This window comes from Dromaius novaehollandiae, chromosome 6 (assembly GCF_036370855.1).
Source record: "Dromaius novaehollandiae isolate bDroNov1 chromosome 6, bDroNov1.hap1, whole genome shotgun sequence".
In the NCBI taxonomy this organism is placed as follows: Eukaryota; Metazoa; Chordata; class Aves; order Casuariiformes; family Dromaiidae; genus Dromaius; species Dromaius novaehollandiae.
This window is the reverse complement of record NC_088103.1, coordinates 12,582,434-12,603,974: the sequence shown is the minus strand read 5'-3', so window position 1 is coordinate 12,603,974 and position 21,541 is coordinate 12,582,434. Positions and strand designations below refer to the sequence as shown.

The 21,541-nt window shown below is 45.6% G+C and overlaps 1 protein-coding gene across 5 annotated transcripts in view; it reads right to left on the bottom strand.

The window, feature by feature from the left end:
* The window catches only part of JMJD1C (jumonji domain containing 1C), a 169,479-nt gene that overhangs the window by 55,753 nt on the left and 92,185 nt on the right, over positions 1-21,541 (bottom strand). For 3 of the 5 annotated variants that reach the window (XM_064513683.1, XM_064513685.1, XM_064513687.1), the window contains one exon: positions 4,269-4,382. In XM_064513683.1, coding sequence (XP_064369753.1) covers positions 4,269-4,382 — 114 coding nt within the window. Of the gene's footprint in view, positions 1-4,268; positions 4,383-7,945; positions 8,073-9,722; positions 9,893-21,541 lie in introns of those variants that run through there. The other 2 variants (XM_064513688.1, XM_064513686.1) reach the window with 2 other exon arrangements.

Here is a 21,541-nt window from a genome sequence, read left to right as displayed (position 1 = left end):
CGAAGTAGTGCCTGGAGGCCTTGCAACAGCCCACGGGCCGCCCCAGGAGCAGCAGTTGGGGGAGCCTCCAACACTGGTGCCGGGCAAGCCCGAGAGCAGTCCCCGAGCTCCCGTCCACCTCTGCCCTTCCCAGGCAGAAAGCAGAAACGCAGTGACTGCCTGGGCAACACATACTCCATGCTCTGCGGGTCTTCTGTAAGGGCATTTTGCTATGGAAAAAAATGGTGTCAAACAATTTGGTTATTCTTTACTTGCTTGTCCAAAATACAATACAATTGACTCCAGCTAAAAACCTGGACCTCAGCCTCAGTCAAAACCAGCAGATTATACACTTTGGCCCAGTAGCGCCTGTGGCCGATACTGCCAAACATCATCCAGACAAAAACACCAAACTGATGACATCGTGCATGTTCAGCTTTAATTCTTCATATCCCCATCTTTAGTCTTTCAAGTAAACTACAACCCTTAAACAAATTAAGACAAGACCAGCTTTCGTGCTGCTTAACTTTCTAGGTATACCATAAATAACAGAGACGTAGCTGGGCACAGAATATTACAGATAAATGGGTATTTGGTTATTACTATAGGAAATTATTTCAATTTTAATTATTTGATTTAGTTTACACTGCATTTGTATAGGTTACTGCAGTTTCACTTAAAATATTTTAACAACAAATGTATTTGAAAGTGTGCTAATTTTCAAACTATCAAAAACACTAAAAAACAAGCTTTAAAGTTTGTGAATGAATGAACAATCACAAAACAAACAATCGCGAAATCTACATGATACACTGCGAACACAAAACAGAAAGACATTAAGGATCTGGATTTACATACCACATTTCAAGACTATGTTTCTTATAGATAGCCATTTAAAATAAAAACAGTTCTCTTTTTTTTTTTTTAGTTAGTCTATCACTTACTGCAAAGGACCATAATTTTCATTTCGACACTAAGTACCAGGGCAAATGCATTTACATCTGCTCTGTCCTCAAGATCCTCTTGTCACCACCATAAAAAGAAATACATGACTAAATGGTCTGACCATGCCAGATTAATGAATGAGTCATTCTCAGTTACACACCAGATTCACGCAGACAATAATACTGTTTATATCCTCTCTGAAGCAACTGAGATAAAAGGCACAGGAAACAACCTGTAGGTTGGTGTTGACGGCACTACCCGCACAGACTGCCGGGAATGCTCCTGGAGAAGGGACAGCCTTCAAGGCAGCGCACACGCATGCAGAAAAGACAAACCAGGCAATGTGTTTAGATGTGACGCACAAATTCCCCCACAAGCGCAATACTTGCCAGATACAAGACTGTAAAGATGTGGGGAAAAATGGAAAACAGCTACAGGAGAGCAAGGGGCATACCCTACTTTTAGTAACTATATTCATCTAGCGCCTATGTAGGTTGCTGAATCTGTAACAACTGAGACATGCTGATTTATGCAAAGAGCAGATATGGCATGGGAACCTGTGGTTCGCGATTCCTTAGTGAGTCCTGCCAAAGCGTCCTTACTCTTGTTCTGAAAGAACCACTTCTGGTAACGCGAACGATTTAGTTTCTTTGCCTAGTCAAACTTTGTTTTTTCCTGCCAAGACTGAAAGGATGCCAAGTGTGCTGTTTTCTCTGCCTTGGGCAGTTGTCATCTTTCAGCTGGACACCACCACCTTACTCAGAAAACTCTTCAGTCCAATAGTTATGTTAAACAGCATTGTGTTTCAAACAGAACTGATCTAAGTAGAATTCACACCAAATGGTCGTCTGCTGCCCATTACTAATATTATGAGTATAGGCAAAGATGGGAAAAAATTACTCAGTAGTTAAGAATTGTATCTGAAGTGAAATGGAGTCTTCCCACACAGATTCAAATGCTGTTTGTTTTGGCAGCAAGCTACTGGAACTTTAGGCACTTACAGCAATATGCAGTAAAAAAATGTGTAGATCACCAGGGTCTCTAAGGATTCCACATTGAAAACGCACAGCTATGAGAGTTTTAACCAAAAACTAAATATACTTAGAAAGACTCAACGTTAACTGATCTTTACAAAGGATGGCTCTTAAGTTCTGTTTTCTACTCAAAAGCAGGTTAGCAGTATTCTGGATCAAACAAGCAAACAAAAGGGCCATTATTTCACAGAAAAGTAGATTTTCAGAAATCAGAAAGTTTACTGAAGATGTATCTGGGAACTGTTTTTTTGGCGGGAGGGGGGCGAAGGCCTTCTAACTTAAAAAAAAAAAAAAAAAGGCTTAAGAAAGAACTACTTTACATTAAACGACTTGAGATCAAGAATGTGCCATCTGGGATTTCCAGCATTAAATATAGAACAGTACTGAAAAAATAACAAGCAAAATGAATGAATGTAGACAACCTTCCCACTTCAGATATCTTTCAGGATAGTCTCATGGTGATCAATTTAATATGTCTAATACATTGCTAGTACCTACTTCAGTTACTGTATTTAAAAAAAATGATTTCTTTACCCTTAAAGACAGTCATTCAGTAAAGTTCTTATCTATACATTTTACGCATAAGACTTGCTAATGAGACACTGCTAGCCCTGCAAAGAGAGACATGCCCATGAATGTAGTTTCCAAAACTTAATATAATCAGTTAAATAAAGAAATCATCGCATTGTTAATCAGTGAGCGCACATTTCTTTATATGTCTACATTCAGTATCTGAGCAATCTCTAGTTAACACAGAAATTTCAGATGCTTTAATACCTTAAAGGAATCTCTGTTAGTAACCTTCTTGCAACGTTAAAATGAGCAGATAATATAGATTTCTGTTGTCACCAAACTGTTCATAATGGATACAGATCAGTGACCTCCATCTCTGCCTCTAATAGGTAACTGCGCGCTCCACGAGAGGGGAAAGCAATCCGAGCTCTCACACAGAAGTAGCCCTCTACATGCCAAAAACAAAGGCCAATAATGAGAAAGAACAAGTTTACATCTTGAATTATTTTTCACAAGCTATTGCTTGTACCACATTTTTTGGTGAAAATTTCTTCTGAAATTCAATTTGTGCCTGCTGTTAATTACTGTATTATCTATCAAGAAAGAATGAAGATAGTTGTCCATATGACAAGGACACATTTTCAAGAATAACACCTTCACTTCGATTTGCATGCACCTTCCCAAATGAAACTGGAACTGCCCTGTGTCTAAGACCCTGTCAGCAAATATTTTCTAAAACGGAAGGACCTAAAAATGCATATACCATTGCTATGTTACTGCCAGCTGGGCTTGGCAATGAGATTGTTTTACAAAAGGCAGTCCTTCTCACATATTCAATTTGTTTTGCTCAGCTCATCTCGTGAAAAATGATCTACTGCCAAAAGGAGATTGATTACAGTTACTGGAATGAACATTATCAGAGACAATGATCTTGATACATCTCATGCAAAGAATAGACGCTAGCACAAGTATTCTCTTTGTAAAATGAATCTGGAAGATTGCAGTTGGGCTCCAAGGGTGAATTTACACTTCATGGCTCAGCTGATTTAAGAGGCTGCTGCTGCTGCCAGAAGAGGATATCCTACTCTGCGTTGCATCATCCTGCCCCCTCCCTCGAGGAGGCGAGGGCGCTCGCTGCACCCTCTGCTATGCCGCTCCAGCTCACGAATGTCAGACTCCTTCTTGGTGTGCACTGGGGGTGTTCAGGGATCTGCTGGTTTAGAAAGCTAAACTAGCTAGCGTGGGGTATGGCAGCAGGACTTTTCCCTTTCAGCAAAGCCAAGCTCTAGAGCAATTTGAGTCATAACATGCAACTTCATCCCAACAAGAAACATTGAACTCATTTAGCTTCCCCAGCACTGACAAACCAAAGCACCAACTGTTCCGTGAGCTGAACCTCTCTCGCCTTTCCCTGCGGTTCCACCTCCATTGCTTTTCTTTTTCTAGCTCTGTACTTGGTGTTAGGAAAAAAAAAAGAAGTCTTGGAAAAGGAGGAGGGAAGAAGGGGTGTCAGGACAAAATTACACAGTATTTATTCAGGGCCATCTGTTAGTCTCAACGTACTATTTCTGTATCACCACAGTGTACAATCACAGTCATAAGAAAGAATTCATGGCTATTCGAATTGCAATCAGTCCAGCGCAAGCTGAAGTATCAAAGGTTTTTCTGTTTGTCACAGAAGAGATTTTTCGACCCTTTTCTTAAAGAGAAAAAAAAATCACCGTTTCTCTTGTTCTTTAAACACATGCACGTTAATAAACAAATGGATGGTACTTGTACACTAACCAAGTTTCTTACCTGATAGGGCTGAAAGGCACTATCTTCAGTTATAAAATCCAGCTGCTTGTCCACAAGGAATTCTACTGCAGTAATTGAATTGTACACACTTTTTCCAACCAAGGGCTTGAATGTCTATAAGAAAAAAGAAAATTAACAAATTAAAAAAAGGCTCGGCACATCAAACCCCCAGGACTGCAGAAGTACTGACATATCAGTTCTTCCATCAAAACAAGTCAGAACAGAATAACAATAACCAACTATGTAAGAAATGAGGATTTTGTGCTTTTAGTTTTTCCTTTGTGCAGTTGGTGGAAAACTAGCAAGAAAAGGGAACTACAACATACTCTGTTCCTTTTCCTCATTGTTCTTGAGCAAGAGTGTTTACCACAGAAGCTCAAAGTACAGGAGCACTATTATATTTTAAATATACAGCTCAACACGCAGATCCTCTCTGCCTGCTGCAGAATGAGCTAGCGCAGTGGTAATTATACTAAGGACACTGAAGTGGAAACAACTGCAGACATGAAAGCGCTCCCTTCCTGCTCTGAAATCGTTCACCTTGCCTGAAGTCAACCACCTCATTTCCCCAGCTCTGCAGCGACGTTTTCCTCCCCCGTGGGAAGGGCTGCTGGGCCCAGCGCCAGCCCTGACCAGCCCAGCCCAAGCTCCTCTCCTCTCCACCCCGCGCTGCCAGAAGCACAAACCCTCCCAATCCACACCACAAAGAAAGGGGAAGGAGAAAAGGGAGACGAACGAGGGAAATTATAGCCTCCAGACAAGGCCCTAGGGACGGTCTAGATGCGAACACAGTCCCGAGCACCCTGCCTCCTCTTCCCTGCGAGCGCGTCCAAATCCCACCCCGCGCAGTGAGGCATGCCGAGTCCTACGCAGAAAAGGAGTGGGAAGAGAGCACAACGGTGGAAAAAGCTCTGCCGAAGAGGGAGCAAGCTGTCCCTTCGGTGCCGGCGCTGGCAGGGTTTCCTGGAACAGAAGCTCAGCGAGAGTGTGACTGAGTGGGGATGTACCAAAAAGAGATGAGTCAGGTGGAAAGGAAATCCCAGTGGATAGAAGAGAGAGAAAATGCAGTTCTGAGGACAGACAGAGTAGCAAGAGGAAGTCACTAAAGAAACAAAGAACAAAGAAAAAAAGCAGACGAGAATTATTAGCAAAAAATGTGCCAGGTACAAGGAAAAAAATCACAGAGCAATAGAAAAAAAGGGAAGAAAGTTATTGTACAGGACAGAAAATAGGAACAATGGAAAAAAGCAAAAGAAAAATCCCTTTGAGACCAACTCTAAGATTACAGCTCAACAGGAAAATACGAAGAGGAGAAACCAATGCAGGCTATAACCAGTGAAGCACTGTGCGATCGCTACAGTAACATCTGCAAGGTTTTACTCTCCCAGCAGAACAGTGCTAGCTCCCAGGCAACATCCTGCAGCAGCAGACGCCCAGGATGCACAAGAGGAGGCCAGGATCACCCCCGCCCTTTTCCCAGATGGGGAAACTGAGGCAGAAAGCAATTACATAACTTGACGGAAGCCACCTAAGCAGGCTAATGGCAGTCAGCGACCCACCTTCAGTCCCTCAGCATGCCAGTGACTAAAGCAGAGGACGTTACAGATACACCGAATAGCTTATCAAACCTGGTTACCTACTGTGTAAGGTGCTGCCTTGTGACCAGTATAATTAACAACTCAGCCTCTACAGAGCTTAAGTCCTAGCATTTACTAAACAAGCGATAAAGTGCTTTATAGCAGATACGTAATATTATCCAATACATATATCCAACTCTATAAATATGTTCAGATGTAACGTTCTCCATTCTTGTATCTGTTTTATTTAAGGTTTCGTTTCAGTTGCTAGCCCTTCTTGTACGAGCCAGGAAAACCCCGTCAGCCAGTCAGCCACCACCATAATATAGTGCCTGGACGAAAGGGCCAGAGGGGCAGCAGAACATGGTCATGTGCTAACTGCAGAGTCTGAATAGCAAATAATTATTTAACCTCTAATGCTAAGAAAAGGCCTCTGCTCTTGCATCACTTTTCTATAATGGACCTTGTATTGTTAATACTTTGAGTTAAGACAGGGTGGAGTTCACATCACATAATTGCAATGCACAAGTGTGTAAACTCACAGCTAGCAAGCAGATAATTTTTTAAAACGTTGATGCATCTTTCAGTTGTTAATTTGCATCTGAATCTTAACATACATTGAAAAACAATCCATTTGAAAAAGCAGAACAACTTTTCGTATAATTATTAAGGTCAACAAATACATTTCTGACTACGTACAACAGGATGCACTACATCATTAGCTGAAACGAAACCGTGGGGAATGTGGCTTGCAGTTATCATTCAGGGATTTAGACAACACTACAGATTAAGGTATGTGTGAGCCACTGGTTTATCTTACTGCTGGTATTAAAAGAACTAGTTCCAAATATAGATCTGTGAACGTGATTATTCTCAGGAGAGAAATGTAATCCCTTCTCATTTGCTTTCACAGATCTAAGTCTCTAGACAGGCCAACGCCCCCGCAATACGCATGTGAAGGATGCAGGCTAGCCTACAAGCACAGGGTAAAAATATGTAAATAAATAAAGCAAAACCATGCCATGTCACACAGCTCCTCATAGGTGGATGGCTACTCAGCTGAACAAAACGTACTTGAAATTTTTCAAGCACTATTAGAAAATATTCCCATTATCAAAGAACAACAAACCCCCACCCTTTCAAAAGAAGTAGGCCGCCTTAGGAAAGCAAAGTCCAGACTCCACCAGCTCAATGAGATATGCAGGTCAGCAATGAGATAGCCAGACTGGTACAGATTTGAAAAGGTCTTAACACTAAAGGCGTGATCAAGCTTTACACTACGCATAGCATATGCACAAAGAAAAACAGACTAAGACTACAGCAGGCAAGAACCAGCTACTAGAAGCAAGCACGTAAGACATGTAATGACACGAAAACAGATTTAAGAAGGTCCAACAGTCTCCTTGCAAACTTTCTGAGAAAGACGTTCCCTCTTTGAGTTCCCAAAGTAGAAGACAAGTCTCTGGAGAATCACACGTACTGGCTAAAGCCACTAAAAGCTGAACATCTTCAAACAAAAATCTGTTTCAAACTTGCATAAAGGTTCCTTTATCATCTACATTAACCCAACTCCCCAAAGACCACAATTAAGCAAAGGGCTTGAGCACACACTCAATTTTAAGTGATGCCTAACTTCGTTATTCTTCTAAGCTGCTGTTTTAAAAAAATCTCACTGCCTCTCACCAAATGAGAACCGACGCTCGGCTAAAGGGAGCGCGCCACGACCAGGCACGCTTCGGTTTCTTCACCAGCACGTTCAGCGCTCCTGGGCAACGCACAGTTCTTCTCTGCCCCCCCCCCCCCCCCCCCCCGTTGCTGGTTGTACCCCCAAACACGCAGGGAATAACCTGCCTCCTGGAGGCACCCGGCACAGCTGCGACTGACAATAAAAACTGGTTTTAGACCTTTCTGAATTCCAAACAATTTTTTTTCAAAAATATCAAATATCATCCCTTCACAGTAAAGAACCTCAAACTTCTTGATGGCATTCATCAAATATTCACAAATACAAAAGGCTTTTTCTAACAAGCCTAATTAAAAAAAAAAAAATCATCTATTTACCACTTCGGCAACCCCATAGCAACCGTAGGCCCTGCTTACCAGAAGAAGCAGTACTGCAAAAGTATAGAGAGCATTTTTATCTCTGCTTAATGCAATTAAGCAGCTGGAAACATGGTAAGCCAACACCATGTGACCCGCCAGCGCTCGACACTCGCCAGCACTGACTAGAGGTCCAAAACCGTGCGTCTGAGAACTGCTGACTACGGGGTGTTACCTTAGCCTTTCTAGGCTGTTACACCAGAAAATTTTCATTCCAATAAACGCTCAGGTTACAGCTGAACTAACAGCTGTGTGCCCGGTTCATTAGCACATGTAAAAAATACTTCGTTTGCGTTACTACAGTTTAAACCTTGTTTAGCTAGGCACTGAACTCCTGTGCCTGAAAGCCGCTCTTCAGATCACAAAGGCACATTTTTGAATGTGTATGTAGTGTATTTGCTTTTTCAAAGTATCTGTCTAGAGGAATTTATACTGCAAAGAAAATAGCCTTTTAAAAACTAAGAATTTATTCAAGAAAGCTTTTCTTATGCTAAAACTTGTTAATATTCACCAGGACTTGTATTCTTTGGCAAAGAAAGAAGCAATTTTATACATTTCCATTTTTAAACCACAAAAATCAAAAAGATCATATAAACTTAATTTATATATGCTGTTAAGCAAACTTTTCCATACATTGTTTTCTAGCATAGCTGTTTAGTCTGCAATAGCGCAAACACTGGCACCTTTTCATTATGACACTTAATCATTAAACTTTGAAATAGCCGTATTTCTCTTCCAAAAGCTGTTTGTTGCCATGGTTTGTACTCAAAAGCAAAATCACCAAGTGGAATAGAACGGAAGACAAATACAACACATCTGAAATAAAAATCAAGCATCAAGTTCATTTCTCACAGCACTAAACATCATTTACACGTTAATGCGGGCTAGCTGCGTTTCCTGTGGTAGAAATGATTCCTAACCAGCAACCCGACGTTATCCAGGACGCAGCTCCCTCCGGCCCTTTCCAAGGGGGGGGTACGAGGGCCTGTCAGGAGCAGCGAGGGGCGGCGGGGCGCGGGCTGCAGCCGCGAGGCCCGAGCGGCGGCCGGCGGGGCCGCGCGGGGAGGCCGTGACGCACGCGGCTGCTGTAACGGGGATTTGAACTGCTTCACGCCGCCGTGACTCCTCGCTGCAGCCGCCGGAGCACGAGCATTACGTAAGCACCAAATTTCAGCCTTCCTCCCCCCCCCCCCAAAAAAAAAAAGAAAAAAAAAAACAGGGAAAAAGCACACGGAGCGTTTCTGTCCTTTCCGCAGTCCGCTCCCAGGCGCGCCGGCACCGGCCGAACCCCCGCAGGCGCCACCGGCGGCTCCGGCACTCCCCGGCGCATTTCAGCGCCCGCGCGCAGCCGGCGCAGCGCGCCCGCCGCCGCGCACAAAGCCGCGCCGAGCCCAGCGGCGGCCGCCTGCGCCGCGCCCGCCCGGCCCCGCGCCGCTGCGCGCTCCTGCGGCTCCGGCGACACGCGCGCCGCGGGGGCAGCGCGCAGGCCCCGCGCCCCGAGGCGAGGCGAGGCGAGGCGGAGCGCAGCGCGCCCCCGCGCAAACCACGCGGCGCCCAACACAAAGGCAGGCGCGCGCCCCCGCGCAGGGGCCCAGCCCGCGCACGGCGCTCCCCAAGTTCAAACGCCCGGGGGGGGGGGGGCGAGGCGCGGAGGCCCCGCGGCCGCGCAGCCGGCCCCGCCGCCGAGCCCCCCCGACCCCCCCGCGCCCCGCCGGCCAGCGCGCGGCCCCCGCGGCCCCCCGCGTCGGGAGGCGACGGCGGCCGCCGCGGTACGCACCTGGCTCAGCGGCCCGCGCCGCCCCGCGGCATGGCCCTCCGCGCCGCGGGACCTCCGCCGGGCCCGCGCCCGCCTCCGCCTTTGAAACCAAAAGGAAAATGGTTCTCGGCGCGCCGCTTCCGGGTCGGCCCGCCCGCACGCCGGGGGCGGGCGGCGGCGGCGGCGCGGCGGAAAGGGCGGGGAGGGGCGGGGCGGGGCGCCGCGCGGGGGCGCGCAGGGGCGGCGCGTCCCTGCCCCCGGCCTCGGCCCGCCGCGCGCCCCCGCTTGCACAAGGGCGCGGGGCGGCCGCGGCGGGGGGCGAAGCAGCCACGTCCCGCCGGGCGCGGCCCCGGGCGGGCGGAGCGCCGACATGTTGCGCGAGGCGAGCGGCCGCCCCCCCCCGCCGCCTGCCCGCACCTGAGCCGCCGGGCCGCCCGCAGCGCACGCTCATGCGCTACATTTCAAAGCACGACTTTCTCGTTTTCAACCTACCCTCTCCTCTCCCCTTGCCGGTAAAAAATCGTAACACACACGCTTTGCCCCTCTTGCACAGAAGTTAGGGCTCCTAAGCCCCTAGTTGTTTACCCTTCACATGAAACAGCAATGCAGCGAAACGGGCCCAGGGAAAAGGTGCAGGGAGCATTATCTAATAAGAAAATGGTTTCCAAACGGAAATTTAGCAATAACACTGGTAATGGGTTCTTTGGTTTAAGCTCACATACACAAGTAGGGATAGAAAAAAAAATCACAAGGGAGGCTGGGATAGAGGCATTTATTTCCTCCAAACCCTTTAAACATAAACAGCTGTACATACTTTATTTCATGGAAAAATATAAAGCATGTGCTTTGCCAAGAAAGTATGAGAATAATGGGAAATCAATTCATGACTACCTCTCTGTTCTCATCTTGAATTATTCCAAATGATGTAAGCTTAAAGGTGCACAGGAATGCCATAAAACTGAGGTCTGAAATAATAAAATACTTAAGTACACTTAAAAATTAAAGTTGAACTGAACGGCTTTCTACCCACCAAGGGCCATTCGCAGGCAACTGCGTTTCTCCCCTCGCGGCTGGTGACACCTCAGGCACACCACGGGGAAGGGAACCAGGTACCTGGCCGCAGCGCCTGGACGCTACCCAGCCTGGGCCAAAGCCGCACAGCTGCAGATCGGGGGGTTGCTTTAAAGGCGCCTTTATCATTGGCAGGTCATGGTATTGGTTTTTCCCTCTCCGTGGTCTCCCACAGAGGCCTGCCTGGTTCCAAGTGACAAAAATCAGCCCGACTCTGCCTAATTGCCTTATATGGCAGCGAGCCCCCAGGGACGCCGGCGCCCGACCCGCGCGGCTATTCCTGACCGCGGCCTGCACAGTTGCTGCTGCGTCTCGCCGCCTAGGGCAGGGGCCGGCGGGCTCCGCGAGCCCCCACGCAGCCACAGCAAGGCCTCGGCCCCTGCCACCGCGGCCACCGCACGCCCTGCCCCAGTGCCCTGCCCCAGCCCTGCGCCTCCTCGTTCCCACCGAGAGGCTTTTCAACAAGCCTTTTAGCAGTACTGTTTCGATCTCAATTTCCCTCCCGCCCCCGCAAGGGTTGAGAGGATTAAACTCAACAGTTTTCACTTGTACCCAGCCAGATCACGCAACAGAAAACAATGAAACGCATCCTTATTTCATGGATACTCGGTTTACGCCACCTTTGTGCCTTTTGCTCCCAAGCTTGCCCGCTCCTGCCACACAACGGAGCAACGAGCTCGCCAAGTGCATGCACAAATCCTCCATGGACCCGGTCATTCAGAGGGCTCATCACCTCCAAAAAAGCAAAACTTCAGCTACCAGTAATACCTGACACAGCGGGGAAGCCCTGAATTCACATTTTGCCAAGTGATCAAGAAAAAGTGTTTTTCAAACTTGCCATTTAATTCTGTATTTCTATGATCTTCAATTTTAGCTTTTAAAAACACATTCTAGATTACCTCCAAGCAAGAAGTACTGAACATCCCAAAGAGATGCTACTACTTCTTTCACTAAATTCTTACCTCTCTCATGAAAAAACAAAACCACGAAACCTTATATCTCTAAAGTAAGAGCTTAAGCACTGCTATTAATTTCGGTAAGTGCAAACAAATGAATTATGCCTATTAGAGAGCACAAGCTGCTTCATGATACCACCAAACCAACCATGTTCTGCTAGCTGTGTGGTAGGTAGTGTGACTGTCAAAGCAGGCAATGCTTAATGATATCCAAGACAGACACAGTTAAAATACAAATCACAAGACTGTCTGGAGGACAGGCAAGTCTGAGTGTTTGGACAAAGCTTTATTAATAGACTGCAACTTAGTAACAAAGAGTATTAATACCCAGTGTAGCACCACTAATTCATAACCACAGAAGTATTTTGCTAAAAATTCCCAACTGGCACCAGTTACTCACAAAACAAATGTATTTCTAAGTACTGTGCTTGAAGATGATCTCAATGAAAATCCGCTAAATGGGAAAACACCAAACTAACGTATAACAAAAGATGAAGTTATTACTGCTGCAATCGCTCACGTTAAGCATGCTACATCAACATGAAATTCACATTTACATCATTAAAGCTTACTAAGTTTTCAGCAATATATATATTCTTAACAAAAAGATTTGTCACGTAAAAGTACTAATGCTGGTTTTTACATAGTAATTTTAAAAAAGAGCATTCTTTTAGAGTCCAAAAGCCTCCGGGAAGCATTTGCATCCAAGTTTGGTAATGACATATGCAAAATACTATACGTTAGAGCAGCTTATTTAATAGCCACGTTATTTTAGCACTAGTTTCAACTACCGTTCGCTACATCTCCCGGCAAGGCATGAACTCCGTCAAGCGCCGGGTCCCGTCGGGCTGCCCAACAGAGCCGCCTTTGTTCCGCGGCACTGCCAGCCCCGGCCGAGCAGCACACAGCGCTGCACTTCGCAAACAAGCCGTGACCTTCAATTACTGTCTTGGCGCCCTGCCACAGGATACGTGTATCGCTGCTAACACTGTGCCCTATTTTGCAGATAATCGCTAGAGCTACAGATAATCATTAAAATCTACGGAAAACCACAAACATTCCTTTCTTTAAATCGTAATTGTAACTTCAACTACTGCAAGACATTCCTCTGCTACGCTGCAGGAGCACACCCCACGCCTCGGCTGAAGCCCAGGACAACAGTAATACGGCAGTTTTGTATTTTTGGGTGGGGTACCATTGCACATGCTCTTGCTGGAGGTTTTAGGTCTGTTGTGTTTGTTGTGAGGTGGAGAGTCCATGGATTGTATCGGCACAGTTTTGTTGCGGTTGGTCTTTCTTTCCAGAAGCCTTTAAAACACCTAGAGATTTTTCACTTGAGCACATCGACATACAAGAGTTTCCTCTTCGATTCGTGTCCGGTCATGTTTGCTCATCGAGGCGCTGCACGGTTCGAACGTGCTCGGCAGCCGTGCGCGGGACGCGGCTTGCTGGCAGCGCGGCGCCGCATGCAGCTCCTTTGTTGGAGTGGAGGAGCCAGGGCTTCTCCGGGGCCAGCTGGAGCCCTTTTATTTGCACGCTGGCCGCCAGCCAGCTCTGCGAATGTGAGTCATTGGCCTTCTGGTAGGCTACTGGCACAGCGCAGCCAGAAACACAACAAGGACATTGGGAAATTAAAGCACACACAGACCAAGGGGGTTCTGGTTTAACCCTATTTTAGTTATTTGAATGCAGGGTGCAGTAAACTATAAAATACAATCCTTATCCACACGTAACGTAAGACACATACATGATACTAACTGTTGGCAACGGAAGAACACATGTAAGTGTAGTGAATGAATACATATTTTAAAATAACTATTTAAAACAAATGAAAGTTATTTCAACCAGTCTTCATAATTTAAGAAGTGTCTTCTTATTCATTTTCCTGTGAATACTGTCCTACATTTGCTTAGCAAGCGTGGTTGTTTTACATTGCTACTACTGCAGAAATAGTACAGTGCAAGAGCACAGCTAGGCTCAGTCTCACATCAACAGAAAAATAACATTTCCCCTAGACAATCAACTGCTTTTGATTACATACTTGTGCAAACCCAGCGAGTTCAAATGGTATACCCAAGTGCAGAAACCAAAGTCCAAAGGGTGAATTAACGCGTGTGAAACAAAATCATTGCTGCCAAGGCTGCAACGCATGAAACAACAACTGACATTTAGATTGTGGTTCAGTTGGCCCATTCTTAGCTAGAGAACTTTTTTTTTGGTAGGGAGGCAGGCAAACCTTACCAGGAGACATCTAAACAGGCAAAAACTTCAGCAGGCCATTTTTAGTAATTTTTCAGAATTGAGCAGCAGAGGACAACCATGTACCTGGAGGAACATGGCTTGCAGTACAGTGAATACACTTGTGTATCAGTGCTAACTGAATTTACAGCACATTTTAAATTGAGCCAATCTAAAATTTGGTTTCCATCTTTGTAATATTTTCAATCGACGTCTAGAATCCCTTTTGTCCTTCCACTGGCAGGCGCCGTGGGTTTTTAAGGCTGCAAGCATCAACATGACTGTGCAACTTTCCCCATTACTTCATCTGACACCAGCACTGTAATCGCAGCTCTGCGAATACGCTCTGTTAGTAAACTTTTGCTCCTTTGGTGGCTGGATTGGTTGTCCCTGCTGCAACAGACCAACAATCGGCGTAAAGGAAAACCCAGAAGCCTGGCATTGAAAACAAAGTATTGCAGGCAACAGGACTGCCTGACTGTTCTTATTTGCTGCAGCTTGCTCACCAGCAAACTCCAGAAACGAGGTGTTTTCAATGTTTATGAGTAACTTCAGACTAAGCTGCCTTTGCTTCTCCCATTTTAAAACAGTAATCCCTCGTACAAATTCAAGTCGCTGTTCAGGTTTAAGCTAACTAGCTTTTTCTTCTTTTTTTTCCAGCTGCTGTCTATGGTTTCTTTTCTTCCCAGTCCATTCTACACTTCCACTAATTCAGCTTAATTAACAGCCTGTCACTGACATTTCCCTCTACCTAGCCTCAGGATTACACCATTTACAGACAAAAACCTCCATGTGAAAACCTACGGAACAAGCACTCTAACTGCAGACTTGGGATTTACGTGCCCTGTCCAAACACCAAACACGGAGGTGTCTCTCAGGCATCCCTTTGTGGATGTCTGTCACCGCCAGCCCAGCGCCGCTCTGGCAGCCTCGTGCCCCCCGGGGCCCTCCCCCCGGGCAGCCAAGCACCGATGCCGTGCCCCTGCCACTCACTGCAGCCCAGGCCATCAGTGGCAGCCGCCCGCATGCCCTCTCCCGCAGCTCTGCATCCAGCTAACATGCAGCTCTTGCAGTTCGTTCTTACAAAGCTTATAAACTACAGGTTTTCTATCCATTCTCATAGTTAAGAGCATCAGTCTGAACTCATCTTGCATTTTCATTACTGAAGCCTCCTTTTCTCTGGCCTTAATAAGTGCGTATGTGCCCAGTACAGGCTCCATGCAGGCTGCTGTCACAGCTTCTTTAGCCCACAAAGCGCACTATTTGCACTCCTCCCCCCAGCAGTCCCATCACATCAAACTGTGCTTTCAAAAACAGTGTCTCCTGATCCTACTAGCTTTTATTTATCAATTTCAGGAATAGCTTGCTGGCAACGCTCGCACAGCTGACTCATAAACATCTTTGAATTTTCTCCTTAAAATTCTTCTGTTCTGCAATGACCTCAGAAACCTTGATACTGGTTTGGCCACTACTGCCTCGATTTCCTGTGCTAGATCAATGCCTCCTATTTCCCATCTGCCTGCCTATTTGCGCCTGCTGCCCTTGACTTATTGTCAATTTTTTTTTTAACTCCTTGGGAAAAGGAGTTCACATTGCGTTGTGTAACTCATTGCACAATGAAATCCTGGTCGTTAACGTGAGCTGCCAAGGGCCATGGTAATGTGCCACAACAGTAATTAACCTTGGGAATGGCTTCCATCTTCTACAAAGCAAGCACGACAGTTTCAAGTTCACAGTGTTCTTACCCACGTTCCTCTTCCAATATTCATCAACCCTTTTTAATTCAGATACCATCAGTGTTTTTCACTATTCATGCTTCTTCAACCATCTTGCTTCCCTTACAATACTGCCAAACTCCCTCCAACTCATTTCTTGGCTTTATTCTCTTCTTCCAAACCTACTGCCATTGTGCGCCACACTCTTGCATCCCCTTCCCCTCAGACTTGCTGGGCACAACATTCATTTCCCCCACCTCCTTCCTGCTTCACCTCTAGAAAAACAAACCATCTCAAACATCAGCTTTGAGCTTCTTATATTCACTGAATTACTGCCCTCCCCCTGATTCAGCAGCTGTCACTGCCTGCTCTCTCATACTTCCCACAAACTGAAGTCCATTACAGAGCAAGTCTCCACCTTTCATCCTCCTACTGTTTCCTGCCTCCGCTCAGACTATATTCCCTACTGCTTCTTTGAAGTACATCTCACTTCCTTATAGTCACTGGATCTACCATTTGTGAGCTCCCTTTCTCCCCAGACCTTGAATACCTGCCTCACCTTTTCCCATCTCACCTCCCACATCCTCGTCCGCTTCAATTTCCAGAGCAGTAATTTTTTCAGTTCTGCTGTTTTTCAGCTCTTCTGCCCGGCCCCTCCCTATCTCTGCCCTTCGTCTAAGGCATCTTATTCAGCAGCTTAGTCAGCTTCCTGCCTCTTCAGTGCACTGCATTTTCTTTTGCGCTTCTCTACCCGCTCTGCTGCGGCAGAGCCGGGGCTGCCTCCTCCCCGCCGAGGCTGCACCTCCTGCTGCAGCGCTGCCTCCCAAGCGCCCGGACAGCCCGAGCCCCTTGGGGCCGGGGCCCTCCGGCAGAGCTGGCCCCCGGCTCCCCCCGAGGCAAAGCCAGGGTGCGGTTCTGAGGATGGCTCACCCCAAGCATCACTTCCTCTCTTCGGAGCAATGACAACGCGCCCACGTTGGTATTTTCCATTTCCACGGCCCCACAACAGTATCCAAGCAACTCCTCCAAGGTGGAATGCTCGGGGCATGCCTGGTGCCGCACCCAGGGCACGCGGCACGCTCTCGACAGCACGCTGTCAAATGGCCATTCGAGTGGGCTGGAACTGCCCCGTGAAACGGAGACGCTACAAGGGCTGCAACGGCCTCCTGAGAGAAAGCTGGCATCAGAAGAAAAGGTCTGATGGACAGGCCGAGTCGGAGCTATCAGGAATAAGAAAAGCCTCAAGAGCACCTAGAGCCTGAAGTACGAGGACCTCAAAAAAAAAAAAAAAAAAAAGAAAAAAAGAAAGAAAAGCCAAGAGCACAGAACAGTATTTTGGGAGAACCTGTCCAATAGCAGCTCAAAGAGGGAAATGGCATTTCTTCAGTCTTTATATTCTTTAACAGTGTTTCACTGTTTGTCAGGCTGAAGAGCAGCTGTGGAGTAATTGCATCACACTTGCAATACATTCAGAGTGGGTTTTTCCAGTGAATACTAAATGCCTACCACTTCTATTCTTTCTTCCTTCCCTGCTTCCACCATCTCCCAAAAAATTATGAATCACATTTCCTAGTTCCACACCGCTCTATCCAGCGCTCTCAGGATTCCCTTAATAGGGAATGCCGGTTGCAATCAGAGAGGATTCCTCCTTCCTTTCGGATTCGGTGCCTCCATGCTCTCCCACAGTTCTACCTTCTTGGGAGTAAGGTCACAGTTACACGTTTCTCTGTGTTTTGCGATTCATTTTTTTCCCCCCTTTTAACATCCTAAATGTGTACACTGCTGTAAGTATAACAGCCTATCTTTTTTGCACATTGTATTTTCATATCTTTAAACATTAAGATTTAACTATCAAGCTACAATGTATTAGATTTTAATTACCTTTGTAAAAAGCTCCACCTTACCTGAAACATTTTACTATATACTCTTGAAATAAAAATATTAGATTGTTTATCTCACCTTCATGTGTCAGGTAAGCAGGGAGAGATACAATCTAGTTTCTTAAAAGTCAAACTATGATCAGAAATATTTTTTTAACCTTTTTGAGCAGTTTTTTTTTCCTACCATGATTGTTTTATAATCATACTGTGACTGTGTTGGACTTCCTGCACTGAGATGCAGTTAATGACACACTTGTTTGCCCTGAGCAAGGTGCGTCATTCCTGACTATAGCATAAAGGGTTTGGGAGAACCTCTCAAAGACAAAAACTTTATTATAGGACTAATTGCAGGCATAAACCAGCAAGAAGTCAAGGTTAAAGTTTACACTTAATAATGAAAGGCCTGAAGGAACAGACAAGATTTTAGTCAACAGATCCCTGCATCAGGGTGATGTTGAAATAATATTGAAGCACCAATCTATCTACCACAGAAATTAGAAAATAACCTAGATATCATAATGCATCTCCCCCAATATTATTTTTAGATTCTTGCATCTGCTCTCCCGCACCCTTGTCCAGCAGCAACCCTGACGGACACACACAGTTTTTTTCCTTTTGAGAAAACACAGGACAGATGGCATTGAAACTATTTCTCTCAAATAAACAATTTTTCTACTTTTTATAAATTCACTCATCTTCAAACTGTGACAGCTATGAATTTCAAGATAAAAAAAATCAAAGTGATCCAGATTTTGTTCATCTCCTTTCTCTAGGGTCTCTGAAAGGTCACACAAATATATCTCACCTTTAAGTTTGCCGCTACATGCAAAACGCATTTCTTTTCTGAATTCGAACATCCTAGTATAGTAGAAAGAAGCTATCTACATGCCCTTCTGATCCTCTCAAGTATGTGTCTCAAAAGCCTGGATGGTGAGTTCAGGAACTTCTGGGTTCATCTGTGTACTATATCAGACAGTATTTACCTCCAAGACCTATTTTATAGCACTAATTTCATTCCCTCATTGCTCCCACACTAGCCCACATTACAATGTTACTAGCCTACGCTTGCTACACCCACCTGCTCTCTCTTGTTAGAGGGTACTTCTACGCCCTGGTTATCCTCCTCATCCTCCCGGGCATCCTGTCCAGTTTGAATGCATCCCTCAAAGACACCTGGCTAGACTGACACATGCTCTTCCAGAGGCGCTCTCCAGAGGCATTTTGGGGGGCTGCTAGCATGCCTCTCTATCGCAGGAATATAGCTTGTGCTTCCCGAGTCGCAGCCGCGGGTTCAGAGCCATCCCGCGAGCGTTGGGAAGCCCCAGATCGTCTCCCTGTCAGGGCTTCCGGTGGGTAAGTGCTCGGGTACATTTGCCATCTGCTCCCAAATCCACAACTTCGTGCTTCATGAAGTTACATTGCATTCCACTTCTATTACTTCATTTCTCAAGGACATTCAATTTTATCTGTACGAAAACCTCATGCGCTGTGTTAAGGGCTGTATTTAGGGCTCCTCCTACTTCGTACCATCTGCAAATTTAATCAACTTCGTTCAAATATTTCAGTGGAAGCAGTAAGCAAGTCATTCCCAAAATGTGAGAGAAACTATTGGTAACCAGACCTACTCTACCACTACACGGCTCCACCCATTTCAACACCACATAGCTAATATCTTATAAGCCAATTCCTTATCTAGCTTACTGTTCACACTGCTAACCCCCGTCTTCCTTTGATTGTTCATCACTTGACAGAGTACGAGGGCATTACAGAAGGCAAGATGAATGACAGGACTGCATTTGCTTGGCTCTGAACAGAGCTGACCAGCCTTCCTGCTCAAGCAGGTCCCCGATCTTGCCTTTCAAGGCGCTGATGGCAATAGCCCATAATTAAGGGCAAGGGGAGTAAGATACAGAGCAGCTATGATCAGTCTATTTGTAAATACTTAAACAAGGAGATAAGCAAAAGATAGCAAGAATTTGAAACGAGTAAATTATGTCAAAGCTAACTGCCTTTTCAATTAGAACAGCAGACTTGAGAACCAGATCTATATCCTGATTTAAGTATGTTTTTTGACTGACCCCTACATTTATGTAAGCAAGCTAAACAGATCAGGCCAAATGAAACTGCTTTAACACGGATGCATATCAAGAAAAAACAGAACACAGACATCACTACTTCACTGCCAAAACATGGATCCGGACTGGCTTTCCAAAGTCACCTACTCTGTGCCTCCTTTTGTTCACTATTTTCATTAATGACCCAGAGGATGGCATGGAGACTACATTTATTAAACTGACAGTCAACATCCAGCTTAGTGGCACTGCAAATTATACAAGAGGACAAAAAGAAACTAGAAAAAGGGTTTGAGGAAAAAAAAATGAAATGTAAAGCATTACACATAAACCCGGTAATCGACTGCAGAAATACTGAATGGGGAACCACTGGCTAAGCAGCAGTTTCCCCCCTGCCTCCCCACCCCCAAAAAAAAGAGAGACCGCACGCGCACTGCTATGAGTTAACATCGTCATGTTGTAAAAATGCAAGCACAATACCTGGATATATGAACTTTAGCACAACCTGAACTCTATTCTCCATTCATAAGGCCTCAGTTGGAGTACTATAAAAGGAGCAGAGTTTTTGACACCATTCTTCAAGATAGTACGTACTCAAAAGAGAGCAGTAAAAGGATCAGAGCTTTGGAAAATACTGCAGACGAATAGAGACCGAAAAAACCTGGGAGGGGAAAATAGAGCAGGGTGTGTCTCCAAGTATGAAAACAGGATGCTGCAAGGAATAATTTCTTCATCTCTACAGCAGACAGAACAAGTTTTAAACGGCCTTAATTTAGATTAGATGATCTCAAAGTCTTTTTCAGTCTTCTGATTCTAGACTAGCTGCAGGGTCACTTCCTTCTCCCAAATAAAATAGCATTTAGAAACACAGCCCAAGTTAATGCTATATTTAAGTCACCTTTTACTGGGCCATCTCCCTCTGTGCCCAGCTTCTCTGACCATCACCAAGCTCAAGCCTGTGCCCCTTGCAAGAGTGTTGCACTGCCACTGTCTCCCTCCCACGCCTCCCAGGCCAGGGACGGCAGCAAAGGCCGACTCGTCCCAGGTCTCGGGAAGGGTCCTGGCAAGCCACCTCCTCCCTGAAGGCCACAGGCCGACCCTCCTCATCTAGAAAATTAATTCTAATCAAAGCAAGCTACTGGGTCACTGAAATTCTATCCTTGCAATATATTTTATTTTACTCCATTTTCTTTAATCTCCGAGCCCTTGATTATTCTTTCGCAGTGTGTTCCCAGACATGGCATACTGTGCAGGCTGGCTGACAGGCTTGTAAGTGCTTGCACAAGTCTCTCCCCCTCCCCTTTAAATGAGCACTTTCTCCAGTCATCGGTACCACCCTGAAGGAAAGATTAGCCAAAATACTTACAATAAGCACTAAATTCTTTCCTAATTCTGAGATGGAAATTTCTCTAGGTTTGAGCGTTTTACAGCCCTTAAGTTGCTTCTGGTTATGGTAACTTCCATTCTCCTCTTATCCTTACACATTTTGCCTTTTCCTCCGCAGTTACCATTGTCCTTATTGAAAACTGAGCTAAAGCTATGTAATGTCTTAGCCCTGCACTGTTGCCATTCTCTACACCTCTCTCACTATACAAGAACGTATTCTTTTTGTTTTCATGTCATTTGAAGATCAAAGTCAATTTCTAGAGACAAATAAATCAGAAATATTACGACAGACATTTTGCCACCCAGTCCTTTTTCCCATTGCTCGCAGGCTCCCTGCATTAGTCCTATTATATATAAGCTGGCAGTTCAAGCTGGCTATTCATCCGTTTTGGTCTGCAGGGATGCAGTTTCCAGATAAATTTTAAGTAGTTCTGACTTCAGGAAATTGAGTCCTCAGGCTCCCTACATTTTTGATCACTTTTGCTTATGTGAATTCGCCAGTAAGATTCAAAACCTAAATTC